Source organism: Oncorhynchus kisutch, linkage group LG12 (assembly GCF_002021735.2).
Source record: "Oncorhynchus kisutch isolate 150728-3 linkage group LG12, Okis_V2, whole genome shotgun sequence".
Taxonomy (NCBI): Eukaryota; Metazoa; Chordata; class Actinopteri; order Salmoniformes; family Salmonidae; genus Oncorhynchus; species Oncorhynchus kisutch.
Window position 1 is genome coordinate 25,818,892 of NC_034185.2, and position 20,502 is coordinate 25,839,393.

Sequence of the window (20,502 nt, forward strand, 5' to 3'; positions counted from 1 at the left end):
CTGTGAGATGCCGTTGGCAGTGACACTCTACAGAGAGCTGAGAAACTCTGTTGTCGTGACTCACCACAGTGTGCGCCTGTGTGTGTTTGTATGTGGCCATCAGCCCAGTCACGGACCACCCTCTGTGTGACATCACTGGACAGAGCAGGGAGAGTGAGTGCAGAGCGTCACCTAGAAATATTATGTTTTTGTTACGAAGGCAAAGATTATTTATAATTGTGATCTTCTTATGTTCATTCATTAAATATTCTATTGTTTTTGTTCAGTGCGAGGAGAGGAGACCAACACTGTCTACGCAGTTATGTAAAAGTAAAGCTCTAACACAAAATGACTTACAGATCTGAAAGAGGTGCTGTGGTAGACTATGTTGTCTCACATATTTGTTTCTAGAATGTTCCCGAAAGCAATAACATTTTTCATGTTTATTTCCTGCTGTTACCCAATCAGTTTTTTTATGATGAATCTGTGTGAAGGATCCTGGTGGTCCTGTTTTCAACCCCAGGGCACTGTATTAGGTGGATGGTACAAGGTTCTGGACAAGCTGGTCACTGGGGGGACCAAAAGTGCCTCCATCAAAAAAATGCTTGCCACTAAGATGAGAGGGGCATCTGGGTGGCTGCATTTTACATGTTAATTTTCAATAAAAAACTAAAACAACTTCAGTACCACCAGCCATTTGACATGAATAGATCAATTAACATGGTTTATATTACTTTAGATCAATTCTCTAATGGGCTGGTCATTATCCCTTGCATGACTCCTTTACTTACAAGCCAAATAACAACAAACATTCTAAATATGAATGGACCCCAGGTGAAGGTGCCCTCAGAAGTGCCTGTCACTGTGGTGCCAGCCAGAGCTGAGTGAATAGGTGTAACACACATCAGAGAAATCTATTTCTGCCTGTTCCCACGTTTACCCCTGGAGGGTGAAGCCCCCCTCAGCGCGTGTCAACTAATCCTTGCATTGACAGGTGGGGAACAAGGCCTGCTTGTATAATACACCGCTAACATGATTTGGGGTCTGTGAATGCACAGGAAGAGAGAGGACAATGAGAGGCAAGCGCAGCATGGCCCTCTCCTGGAGGAGGGATTAGTGTACACTCTGAAGGATGCATGCTCTCCTTTCACAGCATTGCTATTTTCACACACAACTTCCACAAAACAGGGACTCCAGGGCTAAATTTAGATCTTAAAGACCCATTTCTGTTTCAATGTCCTGTCAATGTTACCATATATAACACATTGTGGAGGGAGGGGGAGTTGATGCTGGTGGTCCCTGTCTAAATGAAATTCATTAGTAGTTGTACGTCAGGTGGTGAAATTGGCCAAAGCTTTACCTGGGGAGTCCTAACCACAGTGATGAATCTCCCTTTATTACAGTCACTGAGCTGTAAAGATGCTTCATGTTAAGAAACAGGATCTTCCCAGACTTAGATGATTTTCAGTGACCTGAAAGAAGGGTAAGATTAGCACAGTTGGTCTGAGCAGCCTGACTTGCCTAGTTAAATAAAGGTAAAACAAATAATACAAATAAATCAATAACTGCTGCCTCAGTGACCATAATGTTGGGGATTTGATCAATGTTGCATCAAATATCAATAAAAATCTACAGGGTGAGGGTCCGTGTTTTAGTGACGACACAGCAACAGGTAAATTGTTATTTTTACTTCTGTAAATTATATGTTTTATAACACAATTTGGCTTTTATGTACAACCCTTTAGAGGTAACAACAAGCTCTACTTTCAGGGCCCAACTCGACTCATCATAATCACCGCAATTATCCAATTTTCTTTTGAAACCTTTTAAAAGTGTCCAGTGTGCATCATTATATGTATGCCCCATGCCCATGCAAAAGTAAGTTTACATTAAAAGCCACTGACCGTTTTCCCCACAAATTTTTCAGACACGTCCACATTTATATCAACATGTATATTCACACACACAGACCGCACGCACACACACACACACACACACACACACACACACACACACACACACACACACACAGACAGATAAAACAGTGTTTGTTCTTGTCATGTATCAACAGGTGGGCTTTGCTCCGTGTTTCCTGGGTGCCTTCCTGGGGATCTCTAGAACCTTGAATGGACTGACTGTGGAAGGAGAACATTGCCAAGCTCAAGAGGGTAAGGCTCATCTCAGCATGACTTTACCCCACAGTTGTCAATTAAACGTACAGTACATTGAACCTCAAAGAATAATATGATTAAAAAACATACAGTACTAGTCAAAAGTTTGGATACACCTACTCATTCCAGGGTTTTTCTTTTACAATTTTCTACATTGTAGAACAATAGTGAAAACTATGAAATAGTAAAAACTATGAAAAAACACATATGGAATCATTTAGTAAGCAAAAACGTCTTAAACAAAGGAAAATATATTTTATATTTGAGATTCTTCAAAGTAGCCAAACTTTGCCTTGATTACAGATTTGCACACTCTTTGCATTCACTCAACCAGCTTCATGAGGTATGAACTGGAATGCATTTCAATTAACAGGTGTGCCTTATTAAAATGACATTTGTGGAATTTCTTTCCTCCTTAATGTGTTTGAGCCAATCAGTTGTGTTTGGGCTCCCGAGTGGTGCAGCGGTCTAAGACACTGCATCTGAGAGCTAGAGGCGTCACTACAGACTCTGGTTCGATTCCAGGCTGTATCACAACTGGCCGTGATTGGGAGTCCCATAGGGTGGCGCACAATTGGCCCAACGTCATCCAGGTTAGGGTTTGGCCGGGGTAGGCAGTCATTGTAAATAAGAATTTGTTCTTAACTGACTTTCCTAGTTAAATAAAGGTTAAATAAATTAAAGGTAAGGGTGATATACAGAAGATAGCCCTATTTGGTAAAAGACAAAGTCCATATTATGGCAAGAAGAGCTCAAATAAGTAAAAAATAAATGACAGTCCATCATTACTTGAAGACATGAAGGTAAGTCAATCCGGAAAATTTCAACCCTTTTCTTCAAGTGCAGTCGCAAAAACCATCAACCATTATGATGAAACTGGCTCTCATGAGGACCGCCACAGGAAAGGAAGACCCAGAGTTACCTCTGCTACAGAGGATAAGTTCATTAGAGTTACCAGCCTCAGCAATTGCAGCCCAAATAAATAAGTAACAGACACATCTCAACATCAACTGTGCAGAGGAGACTGAGTGAATCAGGCCTTCAAATTTTAATTGCTCCAAAGAAACCACTACTAAAGGACACCAATAATAAGAAGATACTTGCTCGGCCCAAGAAACACGAGCAATGGACAGTAGACCGGTGGAAATCTGTCGTTTTTTGGTTCCAACCGCCGTGTCTTTTTGAGACGCAGAATAGGTGAACGGATGATCGCCATATGTGTGGTTCCCACCGTGAAGCGTGAAGGAGGAGGTGTGATGGTGTGGGGGTGCTTTGCTGGTGACACTGTCTGTAATTTATTTAGAATTCAAGGCACACCTAACCAGCATGGCTACCACAGCATTCTGCAGTGATACGCCATCCCATCTGGTTTGCGCATAGTGGGACTATCATTTGTTTTTCAGCAGGACAATAAACCAACACACCTCCAGGCTTTGTAAGGGCTATTTGACAAAGAAGGAGAGTGATGGAGTGCTGCATCAGCTGACCTGGCCTCCACAATCCCCTGACCTCAACGCAACTGAGATGGTTTGGGATGAGTTAGACTGCAGAGTGAAGGAAAAGTAGCCAACAAGTGCTCAGCATATGTGGAAACTCATTCAAGACTGAAAACAATTCCAGGTGAAGCTGGTTGAGAGAATGCCAAGAGAGTGCAAAGCTGTCATCAAGGCAAAGGGTGGCTACTTTGAAGAATCTAAGTACTTTATTGGTTACTACATGATTCCATATGTGTTATTTCATAGTTCTACAATGTAGAAAATAGTCAAAATAAAGAAAAACCATTGAATGAGTAGGTGTGTCCAAACTTTTGACTGGTACTGTATATTAAACATGAGTCACAACTCCAGATATTATAGAAATGTACACATGCAAATTTTTGTCATCTTTAAAAATCAACATGTTGTCTTAAAAGATAAGTGTTTAGTGTTGGCCTTGTAGCCAGTACCTCCTGTAGTACCCTCTGTACTACCTCCTGTAGTACCCTCTGTAGTACCCCCAGTAGTACCCTCTGTAGTACCCTCTGTTGTACCTCCTGTGGTACCTTCTTTAGTACCTCCTGTAGTACCCCCTGTAGGACCCTCTGTAGGACCCTCTGTAGGGCCCCTGTAGGTCCCCTTGTAGTACCCTCTGTAGGACCCCCTGTAGGTCCTTCTATAGGACCCCTGTAGTACCTCCGTTACGAACTCCTGTAGGACCCCTGTAGGACACCCTGTAGGTCATTTTGTAAGACCCCTGTAGGACCCCCTGTAGTACCTCCTGTAGGACCCCTTGTATCACCTCCTGTAGGACCTGAGCTGAGGCTTCCTGTGGAACTCCTTTCCTCTCCTCCTCTGTGTTCTCCAGGAAGCTAACAGAGTGACCCCCATCTCTGACCCAGTTTAATTAGAAGCTATTTCCTCCCATGGAGGGACATAATGGAGGGAAGGAGGGTTGAAATAGCGACGGGTGACTCATGTCTTAGATAAGGGGTGTGTGTGTGTAACAGGGGTGTTCTTCCACCGCTCCCTTCCTCTCGCTCGGCGGACCATAAATTATTTATGCAAGGAAGGCACTTGAGCTAAAATGAGGCCGAAAGGGCAGTCACCAAAATGTCAGAAGAGACAGAAAACAAATGGCAAATGTGCTCATTAGGCAAGACTGTGATGTAAAATATATGTGAGGTGAAAGACAATAACATGACCACACCTCCCTCATCTAAAGCGAGGTGAAACTTGGTCTGGAGCCACAGACCGACGTTACTAGTTTGAATGGACATTAGTGACACGTGAGAATGTTGGCAGACACATGCAGCATCATCCTCAGTCCTCAGCACTGCTCTTCATTAGCTAGTGGCAGTCCGCTCGTGTGTCAATCACAACACAAGCCCAGCTATGACTTCCCTTCACCTCATTTTATATTGTGGGTCAAGCTTTCCCCCGAGACCACTTGGTTATTCATGTGTCTCATTATAACAATCACTCTGATGCTACAGTACCTCCCTCCTTTATGAGAGGATGAATGAGATAGAGACGTGGGGGTCGGAGACGTCCATTTCGAGAGCTGCCATTCTCCTACATTCTCCATTCTCCCTTATTGGTCAGTCACTTCACTCAACGCTGCTGGATGCTGATATTGAAGGTCAAGTGCACACTACCTATTGGAAAAACAAAGATTAGTGCTAGCGACTTGTCTACCTATTAGCGTTTTCATTACGCAACAGTTTGATGACGTTATGACATTCTAAAGCTCAGTGTGTCATAATTAAGGGAGGAGATGGTGAGCGTTGGGCAAACTGTTGCATGACCACAGGACTGCAGCCTTGTGAGCTCAAATAAGTTGGTTGTCTCTTCAGCCCTAGACCACGAACGAAAGACGTTGCTCTCCAAAGGAGGATGGATTTTGGTGAGGTCATCGTGTGTCTCTGACGTTGTATCCCTGCAGTGTTTTAACCCCAGGTGGCCAACGCCTTGTTTGCTAGAAATTAGAAACTGTTACGCCCCAGAAAATCAACAAAGACAGGCAACATTTCTGAGAACATTGGCTTATTTTATACATCCAGTCCTGCCCAATAAAGACATTATTACAAAAAAAAGAATGAAATCCAGCCAATCTTGTTGCCTGTTGACCTTTAGTGAGATGGGCCAGGCTAAGTGAGGGTGCAGGCAGTTCCAGATGTCTGGTTGTTTTATATGCCATGTGATGTAGCAGGACAGGGCACTGACCCACAGTTATTAAATTGAGACTATGGTGTTGAGCTGGTATTGAGTGTCACCTGTCACTGTCTGTGACTGACTCAGAGGGGGGCCAACACATACTGTAACGTCTCACAGCCTGAGTGACAGCCCCTACCCACCTGGTCAGGGTCAGAGGTCAACACAGGTTTGAACTGAAGGTAGACACCCCTGTGAGGGAGAGCTAGTGTCAGAAGTTAAATGTTTCTACCAGAAATTCACCATCGTTTCAACATAAAGATCTCTATGTCTCTTATTCTCTGCAGGACTACATGGATGCTTTGATCTCAAATTACTACCTAAGTTCTCCATGTGGAAAGCTTCACATACTTACGGTATGAACCACTCTATGCTTCAATGTGTTCCGCTCTTTTTCAGCTATGGCCTCCAGTCCAGATTGCCAACTTCTTTTCATCCCACTGCACCATAGGTAAGGCCCAGGGATGGTTAGTGACGTCAATGTTATCCATATGGATTTTCAGTGTAATGTAAATTTATACTCAGAAATATTGTTTTATTCATTCAGCTGTGATGCCTGAATGGAACTCTGATGTTAGTACAGTGGGGCAAAAAGTATTTAGTCAGCCACCAATTGTGCAAGTTCTCCAACTTAAAAAGATGAGAGAGGCCTGTAATTTTCATCATAGGTACACTTCAACTATGACAGACAAAATGAGGAAAAAAATCCAGAAAATCACATTGTAGGATTTTTTATGAATTTAATTGCAAATTATGGTCCGGCCGGTGACCAAGAACCCAATGATCACTCTGACAGAGCTCTAGAGTTCCTCTGTGGAGATGGGGAACCTTCCAGAAGGACAACCATCTCTGCAACACTGCACCAATCAGGCCTTTATGGTAGAGTGGCCAGACAGAAGCCACTCCTCAGTAAAAGGCACATGACAGCCAGCTTGGAGTTTGCCAAAAGGCACCTAAAGGACTCCCAGACCATGAGAAACAAGATTCTCTGGTCTGATGAAACCAAGCTTTAACTACAGTGCCTTGCGAAAGTATTTGGCCCCCTTGAACTTTGCGACCTTTTGCCACATTTCAGGCTTCAAACATAAAGATATAAAAGTGTATTTTTTTGTGAAGAATCAACAACAATTGGGACACAATCATGAAGTGGAACGACATTTATTGGATATTTCAAACTTTTTAAGTTAATATTTTGTAGCGCCACCTTTTGCTGCGATTACAGCTGTAAGGGTATGTCTCTATCAGTTTTGCACATCGAGAGACTGAAATTCGAACCTGCCTGGTGTGTTCCTTGTTCTTCATGATGCTTTCTGCGCTTTTAACGGACCTCTGAGACTATCACAGTGCAGGTGCATTTATACGGAGACTTGATTACACACAGGTGGATTGTATTTATCATCATTAGTCATTTAGGTCAACATTGGATCATTCAGAGATCCTCACTGAACTTCTGGAGAGAGTTTGCTGCACTGAAAGTAAAGGGGCTGAATAATTTTGCACGCCCAATTTTTCCATTTTTGATTTGTTAAAAAATGTTGAAATATCCAATAAATGTTGTTCCACTTCATGATTGTGTCCCACTTGTTGTTGATTCTTCACAAAAAAATACAGTTTTATATCTTTATGTTTGAAGCCTGAAATGTGGCAAAAGGTCGCAAAGTTCAAGGGGGCCGAATACCTTCGCAAGGCACTGTATATCCCCATCCAACCTGACAGTGCTTGATAGGATCTGCAGATAATAATGGGAGAAACTCCCCAAATACAGGTGTGCCAAGCTTGTAGCGTCATACCCAAGAAGACTCAAGGATGTAATCACTGCCAAAGGTGCTTCAACACAGTACTGAGTTATGGGTCTGAGTACTTAAGTAAATGTGATATATATATATTTTATGAAAAAGGATTTATAATTATTATTATTTATAAAATTATTTATAAAATATATATATTTTTTAATCAATTAGCAAAAAATTCTAAAACCCTGGTTTGGCTATGTCATTATGGGGTATTGTGTGTAGATTGAGGGTGGAAAAACAATTTGATCAATTTTAGATTAACGATGTAATATAACAAAATGTGGAAAAGGTCAAGGTGTCACACCCTGATCAGTTTCACCTGTCCTCGTTATTGTCTCCACCCCCTCCAGGTGTTGCTTGTTTTCCCCAGTGTATTTATCCCTGTGTTTCCTGTCTCTCTGTGCCAGTTCGTCTTGTATGTTAGTCAAGTCAAACAGTGTTTTTCCCGTACTCCTTTTACTATTCTCCTTTGATAGTCTTCCAGGTTTTGACCCCTGCCTGACTCTGGACTACTTTCCAGCCTGCCTGATCATCCTGCCTGCCCTGAACTTTATTCTGCCTGCCCTTCGGTACCTTTTGGATTCTGAACTGGTTTTGATCTTTTTGCCTGTCCACGACCATTCTCTTGTCTTACCCTATTGGATTAATAAATATTGTAAGATTCCAACAATCTGCCTCCTGTGTCGGCATCTGGGTCTCACCTTGTGTCACAAGGGGTCTGAATACTTTCCGAATGCACTGTATATGTTAGTATTAATACATTATAAAGTTGAAAGTCAGTCAGAGTGTAGTTGACATATGCATATGCAATGACTTACTCTGCTGTTAAACAGTACTCATCCAGATAATATTGAGATGTCTGGATGTGTTCTCATTTCAAATGATGACATTACCAGTAATATACTTTTGTTATTTTGTATTAAGCTTAAATTGTATACACTATACTTTTAAACTGTACGTGGAATTTCAGTTTTGAAGACGTATTTCCCTGTTCTTTTATATCTAACTTCTGTTTCAAAGATGACGTCATGGGTGGCTTTACTCCAACTTTGCACCGTTGTTGTTTGGGATAGTTGGGAAATGCTGCTTTGTCTGTCAACAAAATTCTGTCTGCAAACTTCTCCCAACCAAGAAAAGTGTGTTAGAGAATTGTTTGGACCAAATAAACAAATCCATTATCCTATTTCTGTAAAGAGGAATATTTTCTTCAAACTATGTAACGACTACATGGGGGGGTGCCTTAGTTTTTCAATGCATAGTCATTATATTCAGTCAGGTGTGAAAGTAGAGTTAATTTCTTACCGGTACTGGACACCCAAATGTGCACAATTATTTTTGTAATACTACAAAATTACAGGGTAGCCTATTCTGCCGACACAGACAAACAGATGAATAAAAACGATGTTGCGTGAGACACTACAAAAACGGGAGACACAAATAGAATATGACGTCCATCTAAGCTGGAGGAGGAAATTATTGTCCAAAAACAAACAAGAGTGCCACTGCTCCAATAATAAAGACAGTGAATATGCACACTCACCGGGGATATGGCCGATGTTCTCTGCTGTCAGGATTTGGCAAGGATTGTTCCGGTTATGGCCACTAGATGCCCCCATTGTGCTTTTTGACCCTTTTGTTTTCCCTTGTTTCCAGTTATTATTTGCACCTGTGCCTCGTTTCCCTTGAATGTATTTAAACCCATAGTTTTTCTCAGTTCTTTGCTTTGTGTTTGAATGTTAGCACCCAGCCCCAGTGATTCTGTGAAAATTTGTTGCTCCAGTTGGACTCTCTTGTGGTACTCTGTTTTTGTTCTCGTTTATTTATTTTTTATTATCTTTTGAGGCTTTTTTCTGCTGTACCTACCACCTTGTGGATTTACCTTTTGACTTGGAGGATTACCTTTTTCTCTTGGAATTACTTTTGACGTTGTGGATTTATATTTTTGCCTGAAGAACTTTCCTTTTTACTTTATTAAAATACCATCTCAAGTACTGCTGTGTCTGCCTCATCTTCTGGGTTCTGCCGACTATTAGTGGCTCAGTTTGTTAAGTGACTGTTTCTCACACCGGAGATTCGTTACCGGGTCTTGACACTCTGCTAGTGCCAGTTAAGTTATGTTCCCTCAATTAAGTTTTGCTAACTAAAATAAAGATTGGAGTCTTTTCATTGTCATCTCTTTACAGTCAGTGGTTATTTTAGCATGTAAATCTTTGTGGTGCAAAAAAAAGAAAAAGAAAGTGGGATACATGCCAAAAAAGCCACTATACAACACAACACTAAATTAAGTGCACTATAACGGTGACAAACGGTGCCCACAAACTGTTAGGGCCTACATAAAGCTACCCCAACAGCAGTCCCAACATCTTACCACTGCTAAACCTGGCTATCAGCGGAAGCTTGTCTAGCAGCAAAACCGTTCATTCAGCCTGCCTTTTAAAATAACATAGCTGATATGGCTGACTTGCTTAAACAAATGTGGTTTCTAATGACAATTGAGATGTACCAACTATGGCATAAGGGTACGACAAGTGGATAAGTGTCACGAACCCCGCTTCCTGAGTCTGTTTGCCTGTGTTTCTGTCCTGGAGTGTGTTTCCGTTGTCCTGGAACGCACCCTGTCTGGTTGCCGGGCGAATTAGCTTGTTGGGAGATCGATGTTCACCCGCACCTGTATCCCATCAGTAATCTGCACACCTGTCCTGATCATCACCTCTCCCCTTCAAGTCTTGTGTTTGACTTGTGTTGATCCATTGGATCTGCCTATCCACTCCCATCAACCCACCTCCGCTGCCCGCTCCTCCACCCGGAACTATCTACCTCCACGTTCTCATTGATTAATAAATACTCACCATCTTTATACTCACCTTGTCCTGGTCTGCTTCTGGGTCCAATTCTGGTAAACCTTGACAATAAGAGGCCATCTGTAATTTCGATTGAGACATTAATGAGAGAGCTAGGAAGAAACAGTCTATATAACTATTTGTTTAACACTTTGAAATGTACAGCGACAGAATTCAGAATATGGGCCGTTCTTAGTGTTCTCCCTGTACACCAAGTCAGAACTGTAGGATAAATAAAGGGGGCAAATAAGCAGACAATGAAAGCTCTTAAAAAATGTGATGATTACATTTCTCTAAAACAGGTTATAGGCTACATGTGCACCACCAAGTAAGAACAGTAGGTGAAGTGAAGAGGGGTAACTAGACCAAATTATTAGGGTGAGGCACATGACCTACTAACAGCTTACTACACAACATACACATAGTATTACTTTCTTAGCTACAGTACACAAATCTCCCTGGCATATTACATAATTTATGCAGAAACATACAATACTTTTTGGATTAACCTTGTTGTGCTGTGCTCACTTGAACAGGAAGGTGGCACGGCGGTCCTACGTGGTCAAATTTTGTCATCAAAGTCTGGAATGCAGTGGATTTAGGGTGCTTTCAAGACAACTGTAAACTCTGAAAAAACAAGGTAGAATCATGATGCTGTCATTGATCTTCAGGTTGTAGCTCTAGAAAGAGACCTGAGTTCCCGACCTACAATTCCGTATTTCCCAGTCGGAGCTTGTTTTTTCCGTAATTCCCAGTTGTTTTGAACTCACTGAAGTCAGTCCCGAGTTAACAGTTTCGAGTGCGGCACAAATCATGCTTCATTGACAGCATGCCCAATATTGAATGGTTATCATTTTAAACTTGGAAAAGAGACACTTAATCCCATATTTGGGACCACACAGCCACTCCACTGAATAGCAGGCTAGTGATTGCTTTGGATTGCTTGCAGTTAGCCACTGTCACTGATTCCTTCCAAACACCTCCTTGTTGAATTTGCGATTTCCAACTTGTTGTCCAATGTTTATGTCCAATGGCCGATGAGCACCGATACGTTTTATCTATAAATTCTCTTCATTATTTCTCATCATATGACAATAATTAAAAAGGATTTGCCAGTAGATTGTCGACTTGATTCATAACTGCTAGCTAAGATTTTTTAAGTATAATGTTGACATGATCAGTCCAATCAAAGCTATTGTCAATGTAAGGTGATTTGACGTACTTTTATCTGTGGCCAATGACCTTGAGCCTTCTTTGATGGTCACTTGAAATGTAACTCTATGGCAGCACCCAAGAGGCTTGAATTTTCACCCTTACACTTGGCGGTGACGTACTGTCCCCACGAGTGACAGAACACTGAGCTAATCATGGCGCAACTGGAGAACATTGCAAACAGCTATGCTCTGTATTTTCCGCTGGCTGCCCCACCACCACAGAAAGCACTGAGCTAGGCTGAAACACCTGCATTTTGGAGCTGCCTTACTCAAGAATGCAAAAAAGAGACAATGTTTTTATGCAGCTTTATCAACTAATTTATTACTATATATTTTTTTTACATTGTTTGCAAATTGATATGCCAAAATAACATGCAAAACAGGTAAGCCCCCCCAAAAAATGAATAACAAGTAAGCCCCACCTGCCCTGAATGACGGGTCGCCACTGTGTACAGCAATAGCCATTATTATTATTATTTTAATATTGCGATATGCCTGGCTGGGTCTTTTCACTGACAGTTGTAATTTAACAATAATCTATTTGGTATTTGCACCGTGGCTACTCAAATTCTGGGCCCTTCTGGCTGTAGGCTATGAAATTTAAAACAATCCATATATTTTTTAAAGAAGCTAATGATGCTCTGTGGCCAAATCATGCTTTCTGGTGTAGTAGCCTATTTTGAATGATTGTATTTATTTCTGTATAGACAAGAGTAAGCTAATTAGGCTATATAATTGTGGCAATTTAATTCAATTTACTTTAGGGAAACCTTAGCTTCACATAGCCTTATGGAGATGCCGCCTCTACCTTTTAAAGTGGCATTAACACAACCAGTCATGACGTTTTCATCTGACTGTCAAACAATCACTTAACAAAGCCGGCCCTGTACGCTACTCGCGCACATTCCTTCATTCGAAATTATTTTACCATCCAAACCTCAACAGTGCACTGTGCACCCGAAATTGGATGAATGGAAAGAGACATCAGTTACAAAACACTTACGTGTAGTGTAATGAAATTCTGCGATTGAATTGATGCATCCACTGTTATCCACGCCGCCTCGGTCTCGGCCACTCATCACCGCCTTGACAAAATGTAAGCGTTCTCCTCAAACCACAACTCAATTTGGAGCGTATACCACCTGGTTTCCAGTCAATTCACTGTTTCATGCGGCTGACATGCAGTAATGTTAAATAATGGTCTAATAGCCTTTCGTTTTTTGGGCATGTTGTATTCATTGTGATAGGCTCACGTTTCACCAGTACAGTTTACCCCCACTATGTATTTTACCTGGACGCAGTACAAAGGTATGTCTATTGGTATGTTATGCAGATCACATGTAGCATCCTCCTATCTTACCTCTTCAATGAAAGTCCCATAGGCCTCTACATTATGGACAAGGTATGAAAACCATCATCAAAACAGTTTTTTTTCATTTGCATTTTCCACGAAAACCAAGGTATGAATACTGTCGTGTGCATTTTTTGTTAAACATCTGTATAATTACTATTTTTTGGATTCACAGACTTCACAGACTTCACTCTCGTCACACCTCTGATGAATATAACATGAAACCTGTTCTATCACCATGCACTGCAAAATCATTCTGGCCATCAACACATTAACATCAACATGCTAGAGGATATACCCATTGGACTTGTGGCTCTGCTGGGAGTTTACCTCAAATTTGGATTTTTTAATTCTGCTTTGCCACTAAAATCATAATAAATACTGACAAATAAAATATTGTGTTATTGATGTGCATATTATTATTAATAATAATAATAGGGGAGGGGGGTAGTTCAGTTATTAACCCCAAAAGGTTATTCAAAAGTTTATTCGAGGATCCATTTAAAGGGGTTCTTTGAAGAACTCATAGGGGTTCCCCCACAGTTTCAATTTGAAGAACTCCTAAAGGATACTCCAGGAACCTTTTATTTCTAGAGTGTACCGGACCGTACCGCCTTACTTTCACCCCTGTATTCAGTGCAGTATATACATCTTGCGGGTTTTATCAGCTAAATATGACATATTCCTCTATTTTATATTTTCTGTCGTTTTAATTAAGAATCCACTTGCATCGCGTGCATTACAAGCGGAAACCTTTTCAGAACCATGGACAGGTTTCTCTGCGCCCTCTGCACGTTTCCCCACTGTGCGCTTCTGCTCTGCCTCGCCAAGATGTTAAACCATGCATAAAGGCATCACGACAACAGCTCATCGTTTCTAGACTACTTTATTCAGAGACCAGATTCATAGTAGCATTGTGCAGATTTACACCTTAACGAATCACTTAGTTTTAACGTCCACAATTGTTTTGTTTTTAGTAAGTAAATGTTGTTTTTTGCGGTGTTCTGTCATTCCAGTTTCATTAGAGGCATAGCAACACCTTGCGAAACAATAACTGGTTTTGCTTTGTGGACTTAATTAGGACTAATGTGACAGGTTGAGGTAGGTAACAATATCAGACACTGTCATGCCTTTTCTATCCAGTAGACCTTGGTCAGCAGCATCAGCTGTGAGCTGTCCTCCAAAACACTTGCCTTTACTTAAAAAGGAGTCGCCTCATTTACAAGCAGTTTATGCACTTGCACTGACGTCAATGGAGCTATCTTGGATGTATATAACAGTTCAGACAGAGGCGGTCTACTACAATCGCCATTTAGCGGGACTTTTCGTACCGGGTTCTCCATTGACACTTTTCTAGACTTTCTCAGCACCAGGAGGCGATCAAGTAAGTGGTTCATTTCGCTTTCTTTTGTTGCACATTTTTAGTTTGAGGTGCTGAGAGCTCTGGTGCTGAGTTGAGATTATCAAGGACACAGGAATTAGTTGGTAATTTTTGTATCATGAAAACAATGATTAGGTTCATGTATTTATTTACAAAGCTAAAGAAACCTGTGCATGCTTGTTTCAGTAACGATTTATGTATATTGTGTGCCAATTAACCTCGTCTATGATCTACTTTGTGTATTGCAAGTTTCAATAGACTACAACAGCCTACTGTTGTTTATTACTGTTTAAGTTTGCCTTTAAGCATTTAGTAAGAATGAGCCTATTTGTATTTGCGTTAGACACAATAGTCACATAAGGGCAATTGTTTTCGCGTACTGAGTTCAGTGCTTGTTCCTAATATTTCTACACCTCTCTCCATAACAGGGCACCGTTTTGTTTGTCTGTCCAGCACTATGAAGCCTGTCCCCCTGGTCCTGCTCCTTGCCACTGTTCTCCTCACCTCTCACATCCCCCCCAGTGTTAGTCGACCACAGGACCTGGCCATGTTCAACGGCCACGGCTACAAGAGTCAGCTGGACGAGGTGTTCCAGAAGGCTGGCGACGCAGTTTCCTACCTTATCGGAGAAAATATACTGCGTTATTTGCAGAGAAATCCCCGGTTGCAAACAGGTTTCCCGCCACAGTTTCCCTTTGAGGTGACGCCCCTAGGCTCGAGGGGTCTTGGTCAGCTGGCGCGCAGTTTGCCGCGCTTTGAGCAGCAGCGCGCGCCTGAGGAGGTTAACAGCCTGGAAGACTTCGTGGAGTTGACCAAGAGAAACGACGATCCACCGATTTCCATCGACCTCACTTTCCACCTGCTGAGAAATATGATCGAAATGGCGCGGATCGAGAGCCAGAAGGAGCAAGCAGAGTTGAACCGCAAGTATCTAGATGAAGTTGGAAAGTGATACCAAGTGTAATCTACGAGGGAGAAAATATCTCACGTAAAAAAAGGCCCTGGTACTCTCCCACGAAATAGTTTCGATTTTTCTTTGCATTAACCATTGGTTTCTCTGTCATTCCTCATGCTTCAACCTGTGCGTAAAAGGAACTTAACCACCTATCCAAAAAGTATTTCAAAATCAACGGGCTATAAAACGATTGACTACCAGTCTACCAAGACCACAGCTACAGTGTACTCATAGTGGACGACTGGAATAATATTCTTTGAGATAAGGCATAGTGTGTGAATACTTCGCATTTCACAACTCTATTCTCACATTTGAATGTCCGGAACATTATAGTAGGCCTAAAACAATAATAGTGTCAGAATCGAATGGGGTTATAAGTTGCCCTAATGTGGAATAAGTGCAACATGTTTATTAGTCAAAGTAGGGAGCTAACTAAGATTTGATGTCAACAGTAGCATAAATGGTTACTACAAAGTTAATAACAATGACAGATAGCCTAATCATTGAAGTTTCCAGAAATAAATATAAAAATGTTGACAATCTCTATAGCCCTATAACACATTAAGAAAAATGATGCTGTGTAAATTGTTATTGGCTATCCTCTTATGATCTTTAATGGTCAGTTGTTTGATGGCAGGTAGCCGAGTGGTTAAGAGGTCACTGGTTTGAATCCCTGAGCCGACTAGGTGAACAATCTGTCGATGTGCCCTTGAGCAAGGCACTTAACCCTAATTGCTCCTGTAAGTCGCTCAGAATAAGAGAGTCTGCTAAATGACTAAAATGTAAAATGTTGATCATTACTATATTTACATTATGTCACATATTTTGTTTATGGTTATTTTCAATTTGCCCTTGTTTTGTTAGCTCACTTGGCAGACAGCCATCCAGCCAGTAGAAGAAGCCTTTTCACATTAATCCAGAGGGGTGCGCATTTTAGTCTTTGCCCTGCACTACAAAGCTGATTCAAATGATCAAAGCTTGATGATGAGTTCATTATTTAAATCAGCTGTGTGGTGTTAGGGCAAAAACCAAAACGTGCAACCCTTGGGAAATGTTTGGGAAATGCTGAGGTATGGGGTCTGCCAGTACCCATGCTTTTTTGTGATACAACTAATATCCAATTTTATCTGGGACTAGGTGAACATATCCTATACTTTGCACCCCCCCCCCCCCCCCCCCCTTATTATATGTTCCTCTGAGTGAACTGTCCTCTGTAGTACAGCATGCTTACCTTAAAGAACAAAAAAAGAAAATGCTTATGTAGACTGCTTTGTCAAACCCTAATCATCTGGACATATCTTATGATCCCATGGTTTTGCAGTAAAGAAAAGCTTTTTGCCATTTATATTTTGTAATAAAAAAGTTCTGAAAAAAATTATATTGACTCTGTCATAGTCTCTTACAGTAGTGAATGTAGAAAAGGAAACTATTCTGCTGACTTGTAAGACGTTATAGTCATGCTGCTGAGGTTCCTCTTGCCCATTCAAATACAAAACCTGAGTAGTAAACTCTGGCTGAACACTCATTGCAAAACCTCTATGGCCTAACATTCATTGCAGTCTTCACCTTTAACTCTCATTAAACAGTTACCTTTACAGCAGTTGCCTGCCTTCTTTTTAAATACATAACGTGGATGTCTACATAATAGTGTAATGGTTGCTGTGAACTTGTAAGAGGCCGTCAAAATGGCCCCCGACATGGTGTTTCTACTATACGGCTCAGCTCTGTCAGACAGCTCTATCAGACTGTCAGTATGGTGGAATTCTGCTGCCTTGTTCCTCGTTGTGTTAACACCATAAAGATACATTCAATTACTGATCCCTCTGGAATCAAAGTAGCAGCCGTAGCTCTGGGTCAGGGTTGGTAGTGCAAACATTTCCTCAGAAAAGGAGAGGGAAGATATCACAATGAAATGTATGTTTATTTCTATAAAATGATGTAAACTGAGACTAAAAAGTGCATATACTATACCATCGGAGCATTCAGTTCTCCTCATAACCTTTTAGAAGTGCAGCTTACAGTTGCTTCGGTCTCTATAATATTAATCCTACTTTTTTCTTCAAGGCACTTGTGGAACTCTTGTCAAAGTAAAGTCTGTTGAAGAGGAAGTAGCAGGATAATCACAAGCACTAGAAGGAGTGTTAGGTGAGGAAAAACAACAATATTCTTCCTACTTCACAACATGCACAATTCAAATCAACAGTGGGATACATTTCAGTGGATTATACATAGCTTATCAAATGTACACACAATACACAGGCTTTTGTACATATATCTGATGTGGGTGGCGAGGGAGGCCTTCAACTGTGTGATGTTTGAGCTTTATTCTCTATTGTAGATCTGTAATTCACTCAATGTAAATACTGTGGACAGCAAAACCAGTTGACAGCCGAATGGTAAAGGCAAACATCAATACTCTGGATGGATGTGCGCAGGGGATTACCATAAACCCTCTAAGTAGTCCTTTCTTGACTGGAAAAACCTTGATTAAAACAAAAGAGGAGATTGATTAATGTGAGTTGAGCATGACAATCTTATACTATCACCACTGTCTTCATTTCCTGTTGGACTGGGTCTATTTTTGAAGTCAAACATTAAACGGGGGCACCAAGTGGGATGGGAGAGGACACTGTGTTTTGTCTCTTGACATGAATATACTATGACTCTCCTCATTACATAGTGGAGGGAGATTCTCTGCTTCCGGCTGTTAGAGTTTCTGTGTAATTGTGTTAATGTCCTTCGGAAATGTTAAATTTGCTCCATAGTTTTAAGCAATGTCTACTATAGTTTCCCCTTAGATTCTATGAGTTAGAGATATGAAAACCCCACTCAGTTAACCCCTTCCAGTACTGTACATATCATGGACATTCTGTTCTGTATCATCCCTCAAATAGTGTGAAGAATTATTGCTGGAACAGATTGTTGCCAGAAAACTGTGTCAACCTCAGATCACTGGTGGCCGACACAGATCAATCTCCATTCATAGTCAGGGAACTCTTGCTGTGGTGGGAGCGCGCACACACACACCCCATCAATTACTCCCAGCTCTGTCTCGCCTCTCGTGTGTCTCCCCTCCCTCTCCACCCGTTCCCGCAATCAGAGGTCGACAGCCCCGGGGGCAACGTTAGCTCATGTGAGCACCCAGGCTCAGGGCCATATATCCACAACAACCCCATCACAAGCAGGGGCAATAGTTATTTATAACTATTATAAGTAATGACACAGGTTACAGAAACATGTCTCAGATCGGTGTGTGAGACACAGGAAAGGTCTATTCTTCACTACCTGTCAAGCTGAGGTCCCAACCCAAGGCACTAGGAGGCAGAGCTTTTTAACAGAGCTGAATGCCCAGTGTAAGGGTCATGATCTACAGTACTCATTCCAGGGTTTTTCTTAATTTTCACTATTTTCTACATTGTAGAATAATAGTGAAGACATCAAAACTATTAAATAACACATATTGAATCATGTAGTAACCAACAAAGTGTTCAACAAATCTAAATATATTTTAAATTTGAGATTCTTCAAAGTAGCCACCCTTTGCCTTGATGACAGCTTTGCACACTCTTGGCATTCTCTCAACTAGCTTCAACTAGCTTCACCTGGAATGCATTTCAATTAACAGGTGTGCCTTGTTAAAAGTTAAATAGTGGAATTTATTTCCTTAATGCATTTGAGCCAGAGGGTAAGTTCATTAGAGCTACCAGCCTCAGAAATTGCAGCCCATATAAATGCTTCACAGAGTTCAAGTAACAGACACATCTCAACATCAACTGTTCAGAGGAGACTGCGTGAATCAGGCCTTCATGGTCAAATTGCTATTAAAGAAACTACTACTAATGGACACCAAAAATAAAAAGAGACTTGCTTGGACACGAGCAATGGACATTAGATCGGTGGAAATCTGTCCTTTGGTCTGATGAGTCCAAATTTGAGATTTTTGGTTCCAACCGCTGTGTCTTTGTGAGACGCAGAGTAGGTGAACGGATGATCTCCGCATGTGTGGTTCCCACCGTGAAGCATGGAGGAGGTGATGTCATGGTGCTTTGCTGGTGACACTGTCAGTGATTTATTTAGAATTCAAGGCACACTTACCCAGCATGGCTACCACAGCATTCTGCAGTGATACGCCATCCTATCTGGTTTGCGCTTAGTGGGACTATCATTTGTTTTTCAACAGGACAATGACCCAACACACCTCCAGGCTGTGTAAGGGCTATTTGACCAAGAAGGAGAGTGATGGAGTGCTGCATCAGAAGACCTGGCCTCCACAGTCACCCGACCTCAACCCAATTGAGATGGTTTGGGATGAGTTGGACCGCTGAGTGAAGGAAAAGCAGCGAACAAGTGCTCAGCATATGTGGGAACTCCTTCAAGACTGTTTGGAAAAGCATCCCAGGTGAAGCTGGTTGAGAGAATGCCAAGAGTATGCAATGCTGTTATCAAGGAAAAGGGTGGCTACTTTGAAGTATCGCAAATATAAAATATATTTAGATTTGTTTAACACTTCTTTGGTTACTGCATGATTCCATATGTGTTATTTCATAGTTTTGATGTCTTCACTATTATTCTACAATGTAGAAAATAGTAACATTTTAAGAAAAACCCTTGAATGAGTAGGTGTGTCCAAACCTTTGACTGGTACTGTATATTAAGCCAAAATTACAAGCATTTTCATTGTCAGTACACCAAGGTAAAGCCCAATCAATACATCAGACTCCTCACTTGAGAGTTTCTAGTTGAAACTTTAATCATGTATAAATAACAGGCCAGTCAACAACCACTGATCCATCTCTCCCTAGAGTATCTGTCCGTGGCCATTCATAAAATGTGTACTTCTAGTTAATTAATCTCTGGCATGTTACAGTGACGCTGTGAGGCCGAAGGGTCCCCTGGCCCTAGGATCGTTACACTTTTGGAGGTAGCAAGGGAAATATGGAATTACTTTAACACTGAGAGTAGAAAGAATGCCTGGTCTCTCCATTTGAAATTAGTTGGCTGTGGGGTAAACAAGACAAGTGATCCATCCATATTTTAGATATTAAACACTTGATTTCAGCCTTTACAGATATGTTTAAGACTGATGTCCGAAGGAACAATATACAGTATAACTATATTTAACAACCTTT

At 41.3% G+C, this 20,502-nt stretch overlaps 2 protein-coding genes across 2 annotated transcripts in view; one reads left to right on the forward strand and one right to left on the reverse strand.

Moving 5' to 3' along the window:
- The first annotated feature begins 13,975 nt into the window (after nucleotides 1-13,975).
- Nucleotides 13,976-16,910, forward strand: LOC109900262 (UI). Its single transcript, XM_020495954.2, has 2 exons — nucleotides 13,976-14,421; nucleotides 14,847-16,910. Exon 2 carries the CDS (start codon nucleotides 14,876-14,878, stop codon nucleotides 15,368-15,370), a length of 495 nt encoding a protein of 164 aa, XP_020351543.1. The 5' UTR covers nucleotides 13,976-14,421; nucleotides 14,847-14,875; the 3' UTR covers nucleotides 15,371-16,910.
- Nucleotides 16,911-17,273: 363 nt separating this feature from the next.
- Nucleotides 17,274-20,502, reverse strand: part of LOC109900263 (tripartite motif-containing protein 54) — a 28,143-nt gene continuing 24,914 nt past the window's right edge. The window contains exon 9 of the mRNA XM_020495955.2: nucleotides 17,274-17,855. Within this exon, the coding sequence (XP_020351544.2) occupies nucleotides 17,827-17,855 (29 nt within the window). The 3' untranslated portion in view covers nucleotides 17,274-17,826. The remainder of the gene's footprint in view (nucleotides 17,856-20,502) is intronic.